The sequence below is a fragment of the Oncorhynchus masou genome, chromosome 24 (assembly GCF_036934945.1).
Source record: "Oncorhynchus masou masou isolate Uvic2021 chromosome 24, UVic_Omas_1.1, whole genome shotgun sequence".
NCBI classification, from domain to species: domain Eukaryota; kingdom Metazoa; phylum Chordata; class Actinopteri; order Salmoniformes; family Salmonidae; genus Oncorhynchus; species Oncorhynchus masou.
The window spans coordinates 33,702,559-33,722,724 of record NC_088235.1 but is presented as its reverse complement, the minus strand read 5'-3'; the positions used below and the strand labels follow the sequence as shown (position 1 = coordinate 33,722,724).

At 42.1% G+C, this 20,166-nt stretch overlaps 1 protein-coding gene across 2 annotated transcripts in view; it reads right to left on the bottom strand.

Moving 5' to 3' along the window:
* Positions 1 to 20,166, bottom strand: part of LOC135512070 (nuclear protein localization protein 4 homolog) — a 33,463-nt gene that overhangs the window by 6,308 nt on the left and 6,989 nt on the right. For both annotated transcript variants that reach the window (XR_010451363.1, XM_064933700.1), the window contains exons 3-14: positions 18,829 to 18,938; positions 17,091 to 17,303; positions 16,159 to 16,207; positions 15,954 to 16,048; positions 15,623 to 15,746; positions 15,157 to 15,336; positions 14,467 to 14,553; positions 8,221 to 8,292; positions 7,898 to 8,024; positions 5,781 to 5,941; positions 4,357 to 4,428; positions 90 to 182 (exon numbers count right to left, since the gene is read on the bottom strand). Coding sequence is in view for 1 of the 2 variants with exons in the window: in XM_064933700.1 (XP_064789772.1) it covers positions 90 to 182; positions 4,357 to 4,428; positions 5,781 to 5,941; positions 7,898 to 8,024; positions 8,221 to 8,292; positions 14,467 to 14,553; positions 15,157 to 15,336; positions 15,623 to 15,746; positions 15,954 to 16,048; positions 16,159 to 16,207; positions 17,091 to 17,303; positions 18,829 to 18,938 (1,383 nt within the window). In the remaining variant the exon portion in view is untranslated. The remainder of the gene's footprint in view (positions 1 to 89; positions 183 to 4,356; positions 4,429 to 5,780; positions 5,942 to 7,897; positions 8,025 to 8,220; positions 8,293 to 14,466; positions 14,554 to 15,156; positions 15,337 to 15,622; positions 15,747 to 15,953; positions 16,049 to 16,158; positions 16,208 to 17,090; positions 17,304 to 18,828; positions 18,939 to 20,166) is intronic.

Genomic DNA, 20,166 nt, shown 5'->3' with positions numbered 1-20,166 from the left:
GTTATTGAGCAAGTCTCTCCCAGGATGTATCTGTTCTTTATGGGGAAGCATTGTGTGGAGCAGAATGGTGTGCGTGTGATAATGATTACCTGTGTCTCTCCCAGGATGTCTCTGTTCTCAATGGGGAAGCGTTGTGTGGAGCAGAAGGTGTACTGGGGGTCCTTGGGGAACGTGGTGGTTATCTGGATGGAGATGGAAGGAAGGAGAGCGAAGAAGAGTTGACTGATTGGAAACGAGTTAGATCTTTGAGAGCACGCGCCTTCCCTCTGACATCAGTGAGATGTAGAGCCAAGAAAACAGATGTCAATATGAAAAAACAATACAAGAAGGAATTAAGTGCTCTCAGATGGCAATAAATATTTGGCAAGTTATCTAGTTCTCTTTATTTTCTCTGGCTCATCATTGGCTAACACCACCCCAGGGTGAGGTGGTAGATGTATGGCTGCATGGCATGGAGATGTCAACATTTTATGACATTATTGTGGAAAGAGGAAGACATCATCCTGACATCATTGGGCAAAGTTTCGGTTTGACCATTTAGTTGTTCGTAAACACACACAGCAATCAAAATGTTCTGAAAACAACGTGTATATGAACTTGCTAGTTGGAAGGTATGGGGAATGTAAATGGAATAATATTGATTGACAGAGGCTTATTTTAGTTGACTGGCCCTGCTAAGTTTGCTAAACTCTAAAATCTGCCCTACCGCTACTCATCACAAAATATCATTGATGAATTACCTATAGTGCCTTCAGAAAGTATTAATAACCTTCGACTTCTTTCACATTTTGTTGAGTTGGGGAAAAATAATGACAAAGTGAAAACATTTGTTTTTAGAAATATTTCCACATTTATTGAAAATTAAATACAGAAATATCTCATTTACAGAAGTATTCACACCCCTGAGGTAATACATATTTGAATCACATTTGGCAGCAATAACAGCTGAGTCTTTCTGGGTAAGTCTCTAAGAGCGCTCTCCACACCTGGATTGTGCAACACTTGCAAAATGTTATTTTGAAAATTTTTCAAGCGGTCACATTGGTTGATCATTGCCAGACAACCTTTTTCAGGTTTTGCCATAGATTTAAGAAAATTTAAGTCAAAACTGTAACACGGCAACTCAGAAATGTTTACTGTCTTGAGGGTAAGCAACAATGATTTGGCCTGATGTTTAAGGTTATTGCCCTGCTGAAAGGTGAATTAATCTCCCAGTGTCTGGTGAAAAGCAGATTAAACCAGGTTTCCTCTAGGATTTTGCCTGTGCTTCACTCCATTACGTTTATTTTTTACTCTGAAAAACCTCCCAGTCGTTAACTTCAAGAATATCCATAAAACAATGCAGCCACCAATATACTTGAAAATATGAAGAGGTAATTCAGTAATGTGTTGTATTTGCCCCAAACATAACACTGTATTCAGGACAAAAAGTGAATTTCTTTGCCACATTTTTTTCAGTATTACTTTATTTCGGAATATTTGTACTCTTTACAGGCTTCCTTTTCACTGTCAATTAGGTTAGCATTGTGGATTAACTATAATGTTGATCCATCCTCAATTCTCTCCTATCACAGCCATTAATACTTCCTCTCCATCAACGGAGTCAGGAAAGACACCTGTATCACTGTTAAGACCATTCAAAGCGTAATTAATAACTTGATCAAAGGGATATTCAATGTCTGATTTTTTTTACCTATCTACCATTAGCTCTGACAAATTTGAAAGCTCCATTCCCCGCAATATTAGACTTTAAAAGCGATCATACACTGTTTACCAGGGGGCAGGGATATCAACATAAAAGCTAATCTGAAGATAGTGCTGGCTGAGGCTAAAACTGGCGAGTGTAGATGGTATAGGGATATTGTTATCCATGTTGGCACCAACGGTGTTAGGATGAAACAGGTCAAAGGGCAACATAGCTTCATGTAAATCAGCTAGAAAGACGTGTTGGCATTGAGTAATTGTCTCTGGGCCCCAGTTAAGGGGAGTGATGAGCTCTACAGCAGACTCGCACAACACTGGGCTACATGGGTCGGCAGGTAGCCTAGTGGTTAGAGCATTGGGCAGGTAACCTAAAGGTTGCTAGATCGAATCCCCGAGCCAATAAGGTAAACATTGTCGTTCTGCCCCTGAACAAGGCCGTTAATCCACTGTTTCAAGGCCTTCAATGTAAATAAGAATTTGTTCTTAACTGACTTGCCTAGTTAAATGAAAATAAATAAATAAAATCGCTGGTTGAAAACTTTGTAGATAACTGGCCCTCCTTCTGGGGCCAAACCTGCTGAGGAGTGACCAACTCCATCCAAGCTGGAGGGGTGCTATCAACAGAGAGCCCTGTCTAACTCTTCTAGGAGATAGGGTGCAGGCCAGGCAGCAGGCAGTTAAGCCAGCCTGCCAGGTTAGTGGAGTCTGACACTAGCACAGCACTCTACTAGAGTGGGTTGAGTCACTGACGTGATCTTCCTGTCTGGTTTTGCTCATACGGTAGAGATATTCGTGGGCTATGGGTAGGGGTAGAAAGTTGGTAGTCTGTTGATATCCCTCTAGTGGTGTGGGGGCTGTGCTTTGGCAAAGTGGGAGGGGTTATATCCTGCCAGGTTGGCCCTGTCCGGGGGTATTGTTAGACATGGCCACAAGGTCCCCTGACCCCCCGTCCCAGCCTCCATTATCTATGCTGCAATAGTCTATGTGCCAGGGGGCTAGGGTCACCATCCAATGAAGTTCTCCTGTCTTCTGGTTCCCCCTCTTCATCCCTCCCTGCACCTGCTGTCTCAACCTCTGAAAGCTCACTTATGAAAAGCCAACAGACAACTCCTGAGGTGCTGACCTGTTGCACCCTCTACAACCACAAATTATTATTTGACCCTGCTGGTCATCTATGAATGTTTAAACATCTTGAAGGACGATCTGGCCTTAACGGCCATGTACTCTTATAATCTCAAACCCAGCACAGCCAGAAGAGGTCTGTCCACCCCTCAGAGCCCAGTTCCTCTAGGTTTCTTCCTAGGTTCCTGCCTTTATAGGCAGTTTTTCCCTAGCCACCGTGCTTCAACATCTCTATTGCTTGCTGTTTGGGGTTTTAGACTGGATTTCTGTATAAACACTGACATCTGCTGATGTTTATAAATACATTTATAAATGCACTGCTTGTCTGAGGGACCTTACAGATAACTGCATGTGAGTGGTACAGAAATTAGGTAGTCTTTCAAAAAATGTTTTTACATTAGTATTGCAGATTAAGCCCATGCAACTTAGGTGACTTGTTCGACAAATTTGTATACTTTAACTTATTTCAGGCTTGCCATAACAAAAGGGTTCGAATACTTATTGAATGAAAACATTTCCGCTTTTCATTTTTTATTAATTTGTAAAGATTTCTAAAAACATAATTCCACTAACATTATGGCTATTATGTGTAGGCCAGTGACAAAATCTCAACTTTAACTTCAGACTGTAACAGCAAATTATGGAGAAAAATTGAAGGTGTGAATACTGTCTGTAGGCACTGTATATGCAAGAACTTGTTCTATCTAGGGGTGTGAACGTTTAAACAAAGTTAGGATGCTTGAAATTAGGAAAGATTCCTAACCAAAACACTTTTTTTTTTTACGTAGATGCAGAAAGTAAACAGCTTGGTGGATCAATTTCCGCAACAACGAAGAGCATTGAAGGGGAAGGCTCAACTTTTCCACTGCTTTGGTGCCCTGGCTACCAAGCTGTGAACAGCTTGAAGTGAACCTGTGCACATACTGTGTGTGAATATGTGAGAGAGCCAAGTGTTGCATCTCGCTAATCTCAATATCCCAGGCTATTCATTGATGATAGGCCATGCTTCATTGAATTTGAGACATTGCAAGCCAATAAAGTGTGACATACAGCCTTCCATTGCGAGATACAGCACGGTTTTGACTGGTGGCCATCCTGCCTAAACTGCGCTCTCCATCCCTTGCTAGCTCGTTATGAAAGATGCATGTGTTTGTTCTCGGAAGTACGGCAACTAATCAGTCTCCACCGTTCCAAAAATACGGAATCTTCGGAGTAAAATCTTAGCACTCAGAAATGGGAGTCGACGTGCAAGGAGTTTAAGAAACAATTATTTTGGAGTCGACTCTCCACCACTACGTCATCATCGTTAACAGTTGGGAAAATGGAGAATAGAAAGGCAAGCGACAGCAGCGAAGTCCTGTATGGCAATTCTTTGAGAAGTTAAATGAGAAGGAAATTGAGATAAAGTAGTACAGGTACAATGGTTAACCATGTTGCTGGCAGCAACAATGAATTCACATGGAATTTTATGAATTTTTCTTCTTGTTTTAACGGAAACATCAGCAAAAAAAAAAAATCAATCATACTCACGTCTATGATAAGGTACTCCACGGGAAGAGGCCGGGCTAGATATGTGATGTCGTTGCCAAATTTATCTTTGTCCTGTTGAGGGGAAGAACAATCATCAATGAAGAGAAAAATAGGAATACTATAGCAAAAAAGGTGCACGGTGTTTCCTCCGACACATTGGTGCGGCTGGCTTCCGGGTTTAGTGGGTATTGTGTCAAGAAGCAGTGCGGCTTGGTTGGGTTTCAGAGGATGCACGGCTCTCGACCTTCGCCTCTCGAGTCCGTACGGGAGCTGCAGCGATGAGACAAGACTCACTACTAATTGGATACCAAACATTTTTTTATTTTTTTTAATACAGAAAAATGAGTTTCCTTAGCATTTTCAACTGTACTGATGGTTTTATCACTAAACATGTTGCGTTATATAGCGAATGTGTCCACTCTGGTCTTGGCACATGCGCTCTAGCCAACAGCTGGCAGATACAGTGAGGGCATGATGAGAATATTATGGACAGAAAAATATACATTTTAAATTTGTCAAATGGCAGCCAAGCATCGATCATGTCACCAGAATAAGACCCTCAATATTCATTAGAAAGGAGCATCAAGCTCATCACCTTGCACTTTCACCACCCTGTGAAGTTCATAACTTATTTAATCTGTAGCCTAATAAACTGCATGCTTTCCTGAGTCATAGTTGGAGGATCATACCATATCATCACGTGACTCCAAGTTTACTTCGATATGATAGTTGATTATATCAATATTGACACAAAGGCATATACACAGCCAATTCGTGCATAATTAATTAGACAAATAGATCCCATGTCGAACTAACAAATTATCTGTAAGCATTTATAAAATTGTACTGATACTTCCTGTTTCCATCACAGCTGTCGTTTTTTTAATACGGTATGACTACTTGAATAAAAACTGTAGATGGAAAAGAGGTTAGTAATAGAAATAAAAGTGCTGAAAACATGTTGGCTCACTATTTAAAATGAAGAACAAATTATAGGATGAAAAATACTGGAGTTCTGGCGCAGGTACAACTGACTAGCGCTAGCTAACGCTACCTAGCAAAAATAAACAATCAATTCTTGGAGTCAAAGTATCGAAATATCGTCCAAAATAATAATGAAATGTAACAGTATAGCAATTTTCCCAGCAACACTATTGGCTAGCTCCATTTATTCATATCATAGCCACATCCATTTAACTCATCAACTAAATAATTTAACTTAATTGAAGCATAATAAACTTCAATCAAGTATGCCAACGTTTGTTCCTTTAGTTTCAGCCAAAAGAAAATGTTTGGTGAACTAAAATGACAAATGGTCTGTTAGTGGTGAGAAAGAAAAGGTAGTGACTTTGAGTGCAGTGTCTTTCAGAGTTTGAGCTTTTGAGAAGTTTAGACAGTCTAAGAATGCGTGTGTGTTCCTGTACCTTGTAGAAGACGTCCGGTACATACTGCTCTGTGCTGGACTCTTTAGCATAGCCCAGCTCGGGGGCGTCTCGGCAGGGCAGTAGGCACTCGTCTCTCACCAGGGCCATGCACTGGTTAGACACCTGGTAACCCTCAAAGTGCACCTGGTTATCAGGACCACCTGGCGGGTAACACAGAGTCTGACTGGGGGTTGATACCACCGTTGTCAAATACCATAGGATTTGTTTTATATATTTCTGTAATTTATAACCTATGTGGTGATGCTGTACTGTTAAGTTTGAGAGGAGATGCAAGACGAATTTCGCGAAACTGACACAAATAAATTATATAGGAGTGGTAAGACGGCACAAAACAATCTGGGACCAGGCTAGGGATTTTCTGATCTATGAATATCACAAGATCAGGGAATACCAATCATCACTCAATGTTATGTAAACAGATTGCTCTTTTAGACAGTGGCGCAGGCCCAGGATAGCAAAATATACACAGTGCATTCGGAAAGTATTCAGATCCCTTCACTTTTTGTTACGTTACGGCCTTGTTCAAAAATGTATTTAAAAAAAATGTCCCTCGTCAATTTATAAAACAACAGAAAGATCCCATAAGTATTCAGACCATTTACTAAGTATTTTGTTGAAGCACATTTGGCAGCCTCAAATCTTCTTGGGTATGACGCTACAAGCTTGGCACACCTATATTTGGGGAGTTTCTCCCATTCTTCTCTGCAGATCGTCTCAAGCGCCATCAGGTTGGATGGAGAGCGTCGCTGCATAGCAACTTTCAGGTCTTTCCAGAGATGTTTGATCTGGGCTCTGGCTGGGCCACTCAAGGACATCGAGACTTGTCCCGAAGCCACTACAGCATTGCCTTGGCTGTGTGCTTAGGATCGTTGTGCTGTTGGAAGGTGAACCTTTAACCCCAGTCTCAGGTCCTGAACACTGTGGAGCAGGTTAATCATCAAGGATCTCTCTGTACTTTCCCTCGATCCTGACTAGTCTCCCAGTCCTTGATGATGCCACTATCATGCTTCACCGTATGCATGGTGCCAGGTTTCCTCCAGACGTGACGCTTGGCATTCATCAGACCAGAGAATCTTGTTTCTCATGGTCTGAGTCCTTTAGGTGCCCTTTGGCAAACTCCAAGCAGGCAGTCATGTGCCTTTACTGAGGAGTGGCTTCCGTCTGGCCACTCAACCATAAACGCCTGATTGGTGGAGTGCTGCAGAGATGGTTGACCTTCTGGAAGGTTCTCCCATCTCCACAGAGGAACTATGGAGCTCTGTCAGAGTGACCACCGGGTTCCCGTCTCACCTGATTGCGCAGTTTGGCCGGGGGGCCAGCACTAGGAAGAGTCTTGGTGGTCCCAAACTTCTTCCATTTAAGAATGATAAAGGCTACCGTGTTCTTGGGGCCCTTCAATGCTGCAGACATGTTTTGGTATCCTTCCCCAGATCTGTGCCTAGACACAATCCTGTCTTGGATCTCTACGGACAATTCCTTCGACCTCAGCATGTTTTTTGACATGCATTGTAAACTGTGGGACCTTAAAGACAGGTGTGTGTTTTTCCAAACCATGTCCAATCAATTGAATTTATCACAGGTGGTATCCAATCAAATTGTAGAAACATCTCAAGGACGATCAATGGACAGGATGCACCTGAGCTCAATTTCAAGTCTCATAGCAAAGGGTCTGAATACTTACTTACATAAGGTACCCGTTTTTTTATTTCTAATACATTGGCAAAAAAAATCTAAAAACCTGTTTGGCTTTGTCATTATGGGGGTATTCTGTGTAGATTGCTGGGGATTTTTTAAATTATTCAACCCATTTTGGAATAAGGCTGCAACGTAACAAAATGTGGAAAAGGTCAAGGGGTCTGAATACTTTCCAAATGCACTGTATGTAAAAACAAACTTTTCTCACATACACCAGATAGGTTCAGAGAAAATATGTTTTACAGGGTCAGTCATAAAGCAAATTAGGGTTAAGTGGCTTGCCCAAAGGTACATCAGATTTTTCATCTTGTCTGCTCGGTCACTGGCCCAATGCTCTAACCGCTAGGCTTAGAGTGAGCCACAGGTAGCCTAGTTAGGTGAGCCATGGGTAGCTAGCGTACCTGTGGCCGCCACAGTGATAAACTTGGACCCAAAGTGTCCGTCGGGTGAGAGTCTGCAGGGGTTAGACTGTTGGTTCTGGAAGTGTCCAGCCGTGATGCACTCCTCTGCACTCAGGAAATACGAGTCCTACACAGACAAGATAAAACATTTTAATGATCAAAGAAATAAAGAGTAAGATATTTCAGCTTTGTCCACCTAGAGTCGTCTAGATTCATTCACAAAACTAATGCTGTGCGTTAGGCTATTCCCTGGTATTTCGCAATTCTGGTCTACAGGTTAAGGTTATAGTGCTTGTCCAGGCAGTGTATGGATGTGTTCTCACCTTGTTCCTGGTGTATTTAACCGTTCCTATCCTGGTGTCCTCAGAGAGCAGGTCAGTGAATATCCACCCCACCTACAGTAAAGACAACACAGGAAGACAGTCAGTAGAACACCATCCCAGCCAAACTTTTAGAATCTTTATGAGCAGCACTTCACTGCGGCGGAACTCCCGGCCTCAGACCCCAAGGCGGCAGATGTTGCCTCCTTAGGAATGGTAGGCTATAGTCTTATGGGTACTTGGTAATTGGCTCCTCTTCAATAGAAATACATTTTAAATGTACAGGCAGGGCTCTCCCTAGAATGTTCTGAAAAAGTTGTGCTGATGTAGACCTAAGGTTGTGTGTGTGTGTGTGTGTGTCTGATGTGAAGTCAGGAAGTTGGCGCATTTTGCGTATTTTTAAAATAGAAAATTTCCTGAAACCTAGAATCTTAAATTCCATAAAACGATGTAGCCAAATCAGTAGACTAGAAATGTATCCTGGTGGAAATTTTTTTGAGCTGAAAGACTATGGCTAGAGCTTACCCATGATGTTGCACAACGATTTAAGCCAAGTCATCGTATGATATACTTGCCATTGAATTGACAAATCTGAAATGCCCAATTCGTGCAAATCAGTGTGAATGCGGTTTATTTTGCTATAATAGGACATAATTGATTTTAAGCCGGTTTCAGGGCTCGGTTTTATTTGAATGTTACCACCAACCAGCATGGCATGTTTATTAATCAGAAACAGCTGCAAAGTTATTCCTCTTCGTGACAGATGAGCCAAACAGCCTTTTGTCCACTTGGCCGCCTGACACATGGAACACTTTTTTAAACCAGAAGATTCTGTTTCTTCTTTTTTTCTCCCTAATTTCGTGGTATCCAATTGGTAGTATTTACAGTCTTGTCTTATCGCTGCAACTCCCGTACGCAATCTTTTGCCTACCGACCAAAGATTGCACCGTGTCTATTACAATGTAGAAAAACAAAATCTTTCAACAGTTATTCATATCACCAGAGCTTCATCCTATTTATTCTAACTTTTTCGTGGTGGATTCACCGGTGTGATTTATGGAAGATGCCAAAACATTGGCGTTAACAACAGATAACGGAGTCAAAGGCCAGTGGTGTCCATCTGTGGGGATGTTTGATTATGACAAATCTAGCTCCAGAACCAGCCGGCTAATCTTTTGAATACGGTGCAGTAAAAAACAAAAAGCAACAGATAAGGTTATCTTGATAGCTAATGTTAGCAAGATATCTAGTTAGATAAGGTTAACATGCTAGCTAGCTACACTAACAGCTTTCAGTACCCTATTTGTTGATGTTACAGTGCCTTCGGAAAGTATTCAGACCCCTTGACTTTTTCCACAGTTACATTAAAGCCTTTTTCTAAAATAGATAAATCCTCAGCAATCTCCACAAAATATCCCATTGTGACAAAGCAAAAACAGGTTTGTATACATTTTTGCAAATGTATTTAAAGTAAAAAACTGAAATACCTTACTTATATAAGCATTCAGACCCTTTGCTACGAGACTTGAAATTGAGCTCAGGTGCATCCTGTTTCCATTGATCATCCTTGAGATGATTCAACAACTTGATTGAAGACCACCAGGACATGATTTGGAATGGCACACACCTGTCTATAGAAGGTCACACAGTTGACAGTGCATGTCAGAGTGTGGTGCTCCGAGACAGGATTGTGTCTAGGCACAGATCTGTGAAAGGGTATAAAAGAAATTGCAGCATTGAAGGTCCCCAAGAACGCAGTGGCCTTTATCATTCTTAAATGGAAGAAGTTTAGAACCACCAAGACTCTTCCTAGAGCTGGCTGTCCGGCCAAACTGAGCAATCAGGGGAGAAGGGCCTTGGTCAGGGAGGTGACCAAGAACCCGATGGTCACTGACAGAGCACCAAAGTTCCTCTGCAGAGATAGGAGAACCTTCCAGAAGGACAACCATCTCCGCAGCACTCCACCAATCAGGACTTTATGGCCAAGTGGCCAAATGGAAGCCCCTCAGTAAAAGGCACATGACAGCCCGTTTGGCCAAAAGTCTCTGGTCTGAATGCCAAGCGTCACATCTTTAGGAAACCTGGCACCCTTCCTACAGTGAAGCATGGTGGTAGCAGCATCATGCTGTGGGGATGTTATCCAGCGGTAGGGACTGGGAGATTCGCCAGGATTGAGGGAAAGATGAACTGAGCAAAGTACAGCGAGATCATTGATGAAAACCTGCTCCAGAGCGCTCAGGACCTCAGACTGGGGACAAGGTTCAGCTTCCAACAGGACAACAACCCTAAACACACAGACAAGACAATGCAAGAGTGGCTTTGGGACAAGTCTCTAAATGTCCTTGAGTGGCCCAGCCAAAGCCCGGACTTGTACCCAATCTAACATCTCTGGAGAGACCTGAAAATAGCTGTGCAGACGCGCTCCCCATCCAACCTGACAGAGCTTGAGAGGATCTGCAGAGAAGAATGGGAGAAACTCCCCAAAAACAGGTGTGCCATGCTTGTAGCGTTATACCCAAGAAGACTCAATGCTGTAACCAAATGCTGTAATCACTGGTGCTTCAACAAAGTGTTGAGTAAAGGGTCTGAATACTTATGTAAATGTGATTTCCAATTTTTTTTTTCATAAAATTAACAAAAACGTCTAATAAAAACTGTTTTTGCTTTGTCATAATGATTAATTAATATAGGGGACATTTTTATAGACGTGTTTGTGTGGATAGTCCAGTGAAAATGTAAACTGGCTTCTTAATCTTTTTTGGTGACAAAATCGGAATAATGCAATTGCTGGATGCAATGTAGAAGTCTAGCCTACTGTATTTGGAATATGAAACAACTGAACTAGGCTTATATAATCACAGACAGGACAGACAAGACAGGGCAGACAGGAGACAGACATAACTGCCAAAATAAAGGAAACACTTGAGTAAATGAGGGATACAATGTACATTGAAAGTAGGTACTTTCCACACGGGTGCAGTTCTTAAGTTTATTAAGCAAGTAACATCCCATCAATGCATAAAAATGTCCAGTTGCCCATTATTTTGGCTACCATGGCTAGAAGAGAACTCAGTGACTTTGAAAGAGGGGTCTCAAAGGAGCATAGGGGGTTTAAAACTTCTTTGGGATCGATTTCCCGTCCACGGGACGGTTAAGTTAACGTAGGCTAAAGTGATTGGCATGAGGTTGTAAGTAACAAGAACATTTCCCAGGACATAGACATATCTGATATTGGCAGAAAGCTTACATTCTTGTTAATCGAACTGCACGGTCTAATTTACAGTAGCTATTACAATGAAAGAAACTCATGCTATTGTTTGAGGAGAGTGCACAACTTTGAACATGAAGTTATTAATAACTTGCGTGCCAGAGCGGGGAGACAGATTTTCTCTCCTCGCCCAAATTATCTTATTGGTTCAGCTCCAGCTTCAGACAGTTGAGTCAAAACCCACAACTCGGGGTTTTGTGTGTATGGTACACAAAATGAGTACAGGTTGGCAGATCTGCCATCCAATGAAAATAACACAGTTTGATCGGACCACAAGTTACATGAGACATTGAAGTTGTACAATACATAACATGTAGGCAATTGTGATACATTTGTCGAGTACATTTGTTACAAGCAAACTCTTGCCCACAAGATACAACATAAAAATTCAACACTTTTGATTGTAATGCAATTTCCTACCAGAGAAATCATACTGGTTGTGTAAGCTTGACATATTACACCATGGCCTGGTCTGGTCTGGAGGCATATGGAAGTTGTTTAAGCCATCATCCTGAGAAGACTGACGAATCCAAAGAATTGATTAGAGCCTCATGGCCCGAGAGAATAAAGCTGGATCCCAAATGGTCAAAAGAAGTTCAGACCATATAGGGAATAGAGTACCATTAGGGACGCAATCATAGACCCTCCACCACTCGATGTCCCTGGACAGTTGGTTAGGCTGAACTGTAGTTGCCAGACACACTAGATAGGAGCAGGCTGGCATGTATTTAGCCTCCTGAGCTTACGGCTTGAACCCAGATGTTCCTCTTTAGGTGGTGTAGGTGGGGAAGGATAGTACCAATCAGATGATAATCTGTTTAGTTGTTACGTCCAGGGGTATCTTTCGATTCAACATAGTGAAACAAAAAAATGTTCCACAGAAAATAGCTTCCTTTTCATTAAATGACAGAGGTGCAATGCTATTTGGCTCGCAGCCCCACAAGTAGATGAGCGTACAGTGAAAAGGCAAAGTATTTTTTGCAAAACAATATGCTTGCTCATCATATTTCTAATGTTTATGATACAATGTATCCAGCTACATTTCCAAATGTTTTGCTTGAAGTTAACCTTGCATTTTACCAGAGAAGTAGGCTACAGTCGTGGCAAAAAAGTTGAGAATGACACAAATATTAATTTTCAAAGTCTGCTGCTTCAATGTCTTTAGATATTTTTGTCAGACGTTACTATGGAATACTGAAGTATAATTACAAGCATTTCATAAGTGTCAAAGGCTTTTATTGACAATTACATGAAGTTGATGCAAAGAGTCAATATTTGCAGTGCTGACCCTTATTTTTCAAGACCTCTGCAATCCACCCTGGCATGCTGTCAATTAACTTCTGGGCCACATCCTGACTGATGGCAGCCCATTCTTGCATAATCAATGCTTGGAGTTGGTCAGCATTTGTGGGATTTTGTTTGTCCACCCGCCTGTTGAGGATGACCACAAGTTCTCAATGGGATTAAGGTCTGGGGAGTTTCCTGGCCATGGACACAAAATATCATTGTTTTTTTCCCCTAAGCCACTTATCACTTTTGCCTTATGGCAAGGTGCTGGAAAAGGCTCTGTTCGTCACCAAACTGTTCCTGGATGGTTGGGAGAAGTTGCTCTTGGAGGATGTGTTGGTACCATTCTTTATTCATGGCTGTGTTCTTAAGCAAAATTGTGAGTGAGCCCACTCCCTTGGCGGAGAAGCAACCCCACACATGAATGGTCTCAGGATGCTTTACTGTTGGCATGGCACAGGACTGATGGTAGCACTCACCTTGTTTGGGGAATCCGGAAAAAAGCTTGTCCGGAGAAGACAATCGGAAAGGGGATTCAGAGCAAATGACTTTACCCCAGTCCTCAGCAGTCTAATCCCTGTACCTTTTGCAGAATATCAGGCCCTGATGTTTTTCCTGGAGAGAAGTGGCTTCTTTTCTGCCCATCTTGACACTAGGCCATCTCCAATAGTCTTCTCCTCACTGTGCGTGCAGATGCACACACACCTGCCTGCTGCCATTCCTGAGCAAGCTCTGTACTGGTGGTGCTCCAATCCCGCAGCTGAATCAACTTAAGGAGATGGTCCAGGCACTTGCTGGAATTTCTTGGGCGCCCTGAAGCCTTCTCCACAAAAACCGCTCTCCTTGAAGTTCTTGATGATCCGATAAAGTGGTTGATTTAGGTGCAATCTTACTGGCAGCAATATCCTTGCCCGTGAAGCCCTTTTTGTGCAAAGCAATGATGACGGCACGTGTTTCCTTGCAGGTAAACATGGTTGAGAGAGGAAGAACAATGATTCCAAGCACCAACCTCCTTTTGAAGCTTCCAGTCTGTTATTCGAACTCAATCAGCATGACAGAGTGATCTCCAGCCTTGTCCTCGTCAACACTCACACCTGTGTTAACGAGAGAATCCCTGACATGATGTCAGCTGGTCCTTTTGTGCAGGGCTGAAATGCAGTGGAAATGTTTTTGGGGGATTCAGTTCATTTGCATGGCAAAGAGGGACTTTGCAATTAATTGCAATTCATCTGATCACTCTTCATAACATTCTGGCGTATATGCAAATTGTCATCATACAAACTGAGGCAGCAGACTGTGAAAATTAATGTGTCATTCAAAACTTTTGGCCACAACTGTACACTGAGAAAAGTAGCTGTGTGAATTCTCATACGAGTGGAAAAGTGCAACTGAAATACAAAATTAGTCTGACGCAGAGCAAAACACAGCAAGATATCTTTTTTTTCCTCTGTGAAAAAATGCAGAATTCTGCGTTAACGAGATCCCTGGACGTCTAAGTCTAAAGTTACACCATAAAAACAAGGGTGGGTATATATTGCAGAGCACAATCTTAGTGTCTTAAACAGGGTTGAGGTCAATTCTATTCCAATTCAGTAATCAAAATGGAATTGATAGTGATATGGAGAGAAGGTTGACATCAGAATCTGGAATAGCTCAAATAAAGGCCGTAGTATAAGCTAGTGGTTTCATCTTACCTTGCGCAGGCCCAGCTTCGCTGCGATCTCCTCCACGGCTGCAGCTTTAGGGTCCTCCACCAGCTCCAGACTGTTCTGGGTGGCAATCTAATGGACAGAGGAATTCACAACAGTTAAAACTAAACAAACCACATCTTGGATTAACATATTTCTGAAAAAGTACACAACCTTATATTTTCTTATGCTATTGGAAACTATGTATAGCTATAATGAACTGATTACTTAAAGATTCACTCTATACCTGTTCTACATTACTGCACGGTCGAAACTAGAAGCACAAGCATTTCGCTACACTTGCATTAACATCTGCTAACCATGTGTATGTGACCAATAAAATTTGATTTGGAAACGTTTCTATAGTTTCAGCCAGTAGTTTTTAAAGCGGTACTCACGAGCAAAAGTGGGTCCCCGTTTTTGTGTACTACGTCATCCATTTAGTGTGATATATCACACAAATTGCTAAATTCGTAAGCCGATTAGTGGCATATGCTACGAATTTGATGTGCTTAAGATGTCGGAGCGCATCTAAGTCTGTGATAGAATTACTGCTCCAGCAAAAGCAGCATTTTATCAATGTCCAATAGACCATTGACAGTGAACTTACTGCCATCCTGTGGCTGACCAACTTTACTACATCTACAACTCACTAGCAAACCATTGGACTGACTCCAGAGAGTGCAGAGCACTCACCTGCGGGGGTTCGTAGATGGCAGCGACCTCTGCTCTGATGGCCAGAGGGATGTCTTTGTGCTCTGTGTACCTGCCGTACAGGTAGCCCATCCTCTGGCTGCCCGTCTTCCTCCAGAAGTCCAGGAAACGGTCTGCGATGGTGTGGTTCTCAAACATGATGTTGTCTATATGTCTGTATTTCTGGTAGCAGAGATGAGGCGGGTTATACAAATCACTATCTCCACTAGGAATTAGTAGAGACTGAGAAATCTCTTGTGGTGTGTTTCAATAGGATTCCTCTCGTCATCTCTTAATCTGAACTGACGGGAATGTAAATGAAGCCGAGCAGACAAGGAGAGGAAGACAATTTAAAATACTGAGATGGACCCTTGGCAGCAAAGGGGAGTATTGAGATGGACCCTTGGGGGCAAGGAGGTGAGTGTGTATAGGCTCTTTGGAGCAAGGAGGAGGGAGTTATGGGGCATACTTGTCTGTTGAGGGTGATGGCGCTGGGCTGGCACTTGGTGCAGATCCCCTCTGGCCAGGGAGGGTGGCCCTCACAGCCTGACTTGATCTTACAGCTGATGTTCTCCAGGGCCACAAACTTCCCTCTGTAGAGGAAAATAGGTTTTAAATAAAGACAAAGAGCTTGTGGATGTGGCCAATTCTCCTGCTAGGGAAGTGAAGACTGCATAGACTGGTCCCAGATCTATTTATGCAATCTTGCCAACTTCAATGGATGTTGTCATGCCAAACATGAGGCCAAGAAACCATAGACAGGTCTGGGACCAGGCTAGAGAACATCTGGTGCCACTCACTTGTCGGCACCTCCTGTCAGCTTACGGATGTAGGCGTGGAATGACATGTGCTTGACAGGCGGATCCAGATGGCTCAAGTATTCTTCATCAAAAGGCTGACAGAGATAACAATTAAATGTATAGTAAGGAAGTACACCTGACATGTAAACCACAATTTTAAACAGTAATAGTTGGACGAATGAAGGTGGAAAGAACACACACTTACCTCTAGTGGTACGCAGTGTACACACTTTCCCATCGATCCATGTCGACACCTGAAACAAGAACTGAATCAATACACTGACACAATTGAATGCCTTAATACAATAACATAACTAGCTACAGTCTACAAAGCGGTGTCTCTCTTACACTGTGGATATCTGTTCCTGTAGATATTTGTTTCAATAGAACATACAGGTAGTCTATGAAATATCTTACAGCTTTGGATCTCTGTTCCCATAGACCACAGGAAGTTAGTGGCACCTTAATTGTGGAGGATGGCTCGTGGTAATGGCTGGAGCAGAATTAGTGGAATAGTATCAAATACATGGTTTCCATGTGTTTCATGCCATTTCATTCCCTCCATTCCAGCCATTATTATGAGCCATTCTCCCCTCAGCAGTCTAAACGGCTGTAGACCTTTAAGTCGGCAGAGTGGTGGATCTCGGTTTCAGCAGATCACTTGTCAAACTCATTCCAAGGAGGGTCGAGTGTCTGCGGGTTTTCGCTCCACCCTTAAACTTGATTGATGAATTAAGGTCACTACTTAGTAAGGAACTCCCCTCACCTGGATGTCTAGGTCTTAATTGAAAGGAAAAATAAAAACCCATAGACATTGACCTCCGTGGAATGAGTTTGACACCCCTGCCTTAAATCTTTAAGTCTATAAATATATTGCAGCTGTGGATATTTGTTCCTGTAGATATTTGCTTCAATACAATTTCCCTAATGTATTTATTTAATAATAATACATTTATTTATTTTGCTCTTTTGCACCCCATTATTTCTCTCTCTACTTTGCACATTCTTCCACTCCAAAAGGACTTCACCTCATTTCACCTTTTCATTTTTGGCCAGGCAGGCTAATGCGTTTTGTCCTTTTTTTGTTTTGTTTTTGGGAGTGCCACAGTTTCCCAGGAGGTATATAAAATCTCTTACAGCTGTGGATCTTTGTTCCTGTATATCTTGCCCTCCTGCTTGGCCAGGTACTGGTCAATCTCATCCTCGGGGATGTGGGGTGCCGAGTGGGAGCGTGACATCATGGACGATGAAGATGAGGGTAGTGATGAAGAGTGAGTGGTGGCCATGTCCATGGTCTCTCCGGAGGGTCCTGGGGAGCCCGACGGGTACAGGAAGAGCATGTCTCCATGTCTAGAGAAACACACACAATGAGCATAATGATAATCCAAGATAATAAGAAGTTAACAAAATGAAGTGACGCTATACACCGAGTGTACAAAATATTAAGAACACCTGCTCTTGACAAACTGACCAGGTGAATGCTATGATCCCTTCTTGCGGTAACTTGATAAATACCATTCAAACCAGTGTAGATGAAGGGGGAGGAGACAGGATAAAGAAGGATTAAGCCTTGAGAAATGGATTGTATGTGTTTGCCAATCAGAGGGTGAAGGGCAAGACAAGATTTAAGTGCCTTTGAATGGGGTATGGAAGTAGGTGCCAGGTGCACCAGTTTGTGTCAGGAACTGCAATGCTGCTGGGTTTTTAAACAACAGTTTCCAGTTTGTATCAAGAATGGTCCACCACCCAAAGGACATTCAGCCAACTTGGCAACTGTGGGAAGCATTGGAGTCAACATGTGCCAGTATCCCTGTGGAACACTTGACGAATTGAGGATATTGTTTAGTATAGGCAGTGTAAATAATAACTACATGTTTATCTAGCTAAATGGAGTAGCCTAACAATTAGTGACAGGGTTCTCCCCAAAGAATGTAAGAGGGGTGCAGCATCACCTTATGGACTGACTGCACCACAGTAAAAAAATATATATATATATTTTGTTATCTCTAACCACGTTTCTATCTAGTTTTCATGTGATTAAAGGCATACCATATAACAAATCTGACAGCTGTGATGAAACAGGAAGTTGAAGTACAATTTTTTAAATGCACACAGAAAATGTATGTTCATTATATGATGGGAACATTATGTTGGTATAATGAATTATGCAAGAAATGGTGGTGGAAATATTGATATAATAACCATCAAATCAGTGAACTTGGAGTCACGCGATGATATGGGCTGTAGTCCTCCCACTACGACATGCAGTTTATTAGGCAACAGAGGAAATCAATTGTGATGAACTTCACAGGGTGGTGAAAGTGCACAGTGATCTTGATGCTCCTTTCTAAAATATTGAGGGTTGTATTCTGGTGACATGATCGATGCTCGACTGCAATTTGACAAATATTCTCACTTTTATCCATAATGTCATCTACCCGCACTGTATCTGCGACCTATCGACTGGAGCTCACCTGCCAAGACCAGAGTAGGCACATTTGCGATTTAAGGCAACAGTTTATGTGACAAAACTAAATCATTAGAGTTGAAAATGTGATGGTAACAACTGGAACTTTAGACATTTATTCAGTACATGATGAAGTACATTGTGTGCACTGTCATCACGCACTGATTTTTATCCACAACAAGACCAATTAGTGGAAACACCTCTGCATGTGCATATTTTTTTTAATGCGGATTATAGAATATTTGCATTAAAATAGGTTGCCAAGTGGATGGAAGCAGCTATTTAAGGCAATTTTTTGCTCTAGATTGCAAAAAATGGCAGTTGCGGTGCTAAAATAAAAATAAAAACCTATACTCAGTAGTACCACCAGATTGTTTAAACAATAACTTAACGTTTCTCCAAACTCACTTGATCTTGAGCAGGCTGAGGGTCTTATTCTGGGACTGGATCTCATCGGTCTTGTTGCGGTTCAGGAAGATAGAGAAGCCATTGGAGGTGAAGCCAAACTCTTTGCCCACCTGACAGTAGAAAAAGGGAAATAATGATTAGTCTCGCCTGCCAGACCCAAGGCACAGCTGTGGAAAGAGACTAAGTAAAGAGATTAGGTAATGAGCTTTACTTTAGAGCAGCGGTTCCTAAACTTTTTATAGTCCCGTACCCCTTCAAAAGATTCAACCTCCAGCTGCGTACCCCCTCTAGCACCAGGGTCAGCGCACTCTTTGACATCATTGTAAGCCTGCCACACACACACACTGTACGATAAAATGTTGAAACATAAGAATGAGTGCGAGTGTCACTTCCCACAAGCCGGGTTGTGACAAAGATTATAGGACCAGGGTGCAAATAATAAATAATTTTGCTCTTTATTTAACCATCTTACATATAAAACCTTATTTATTCATCGGAAATTGTGAATAACGCACCACAGATTAATGTGAAGGGTGTGCGTGAAATGATGCACATAACACTGCAATGTGGGTTGGAGAATGTCCGTCTTAAATAATTATCCACACACAGTCCGTGCCTGTATTTAGATGTATTCATGTTAGTGAGGGCAGAGAATCCACTCTCACGTAGGTAGGTGGTTGCAAAGGGCATCAGTGCCTTAACAGTGCAATTTACAAAGGCAGGATACTTTGAGCGCAGCCGTATCCAGAAATCTGGCAGTGGCTTCTGATTAAATTACATTTGCACAGAACTGCTTGTTGCAATTTCGATGAGGCTCTCTTGTTCAGATATCGGTAAGTGGACTGGAGGGCATGAAAGGGATAACGAATCCAGTTGTGTCATCCAGTTAGAGAAAGTACCTGCGTAAACGCTCACCCAGCTCATTCGGGTGCGGCAGGGTAGCCTAGTGGTTAGAGTGTTGGACTAGTAACCGAAAGGTTGCAAGTTCAAATCCCGAGCTGACAAGGTACAAATCTGTTGTTCTGCCCCTGAACAGGCAGTTAACCCACTGTGGCACTCGGCCGCCATTGAAAATAAGAATTTGTTCTTTAATGACTTGCCTAGTTAAAAATGCCTAGTTAAAAATGTTTAAAAAAGCCTAAACCTAAAAATATATATATATTTTTTTATTTTTTTATTTTATTTTTTTTAAAGGTGCTTCGCTATATAACATTTGACATTGTCCGTAAGCTTGAGTTCATTTGCACAAAAAAAAAATTCATACAATGATGGAAAGACCTGTGTTGTCCTTAATGCAGACAGAGAAGAACTCCAACTTCTTCATCATAGCCTCAATTT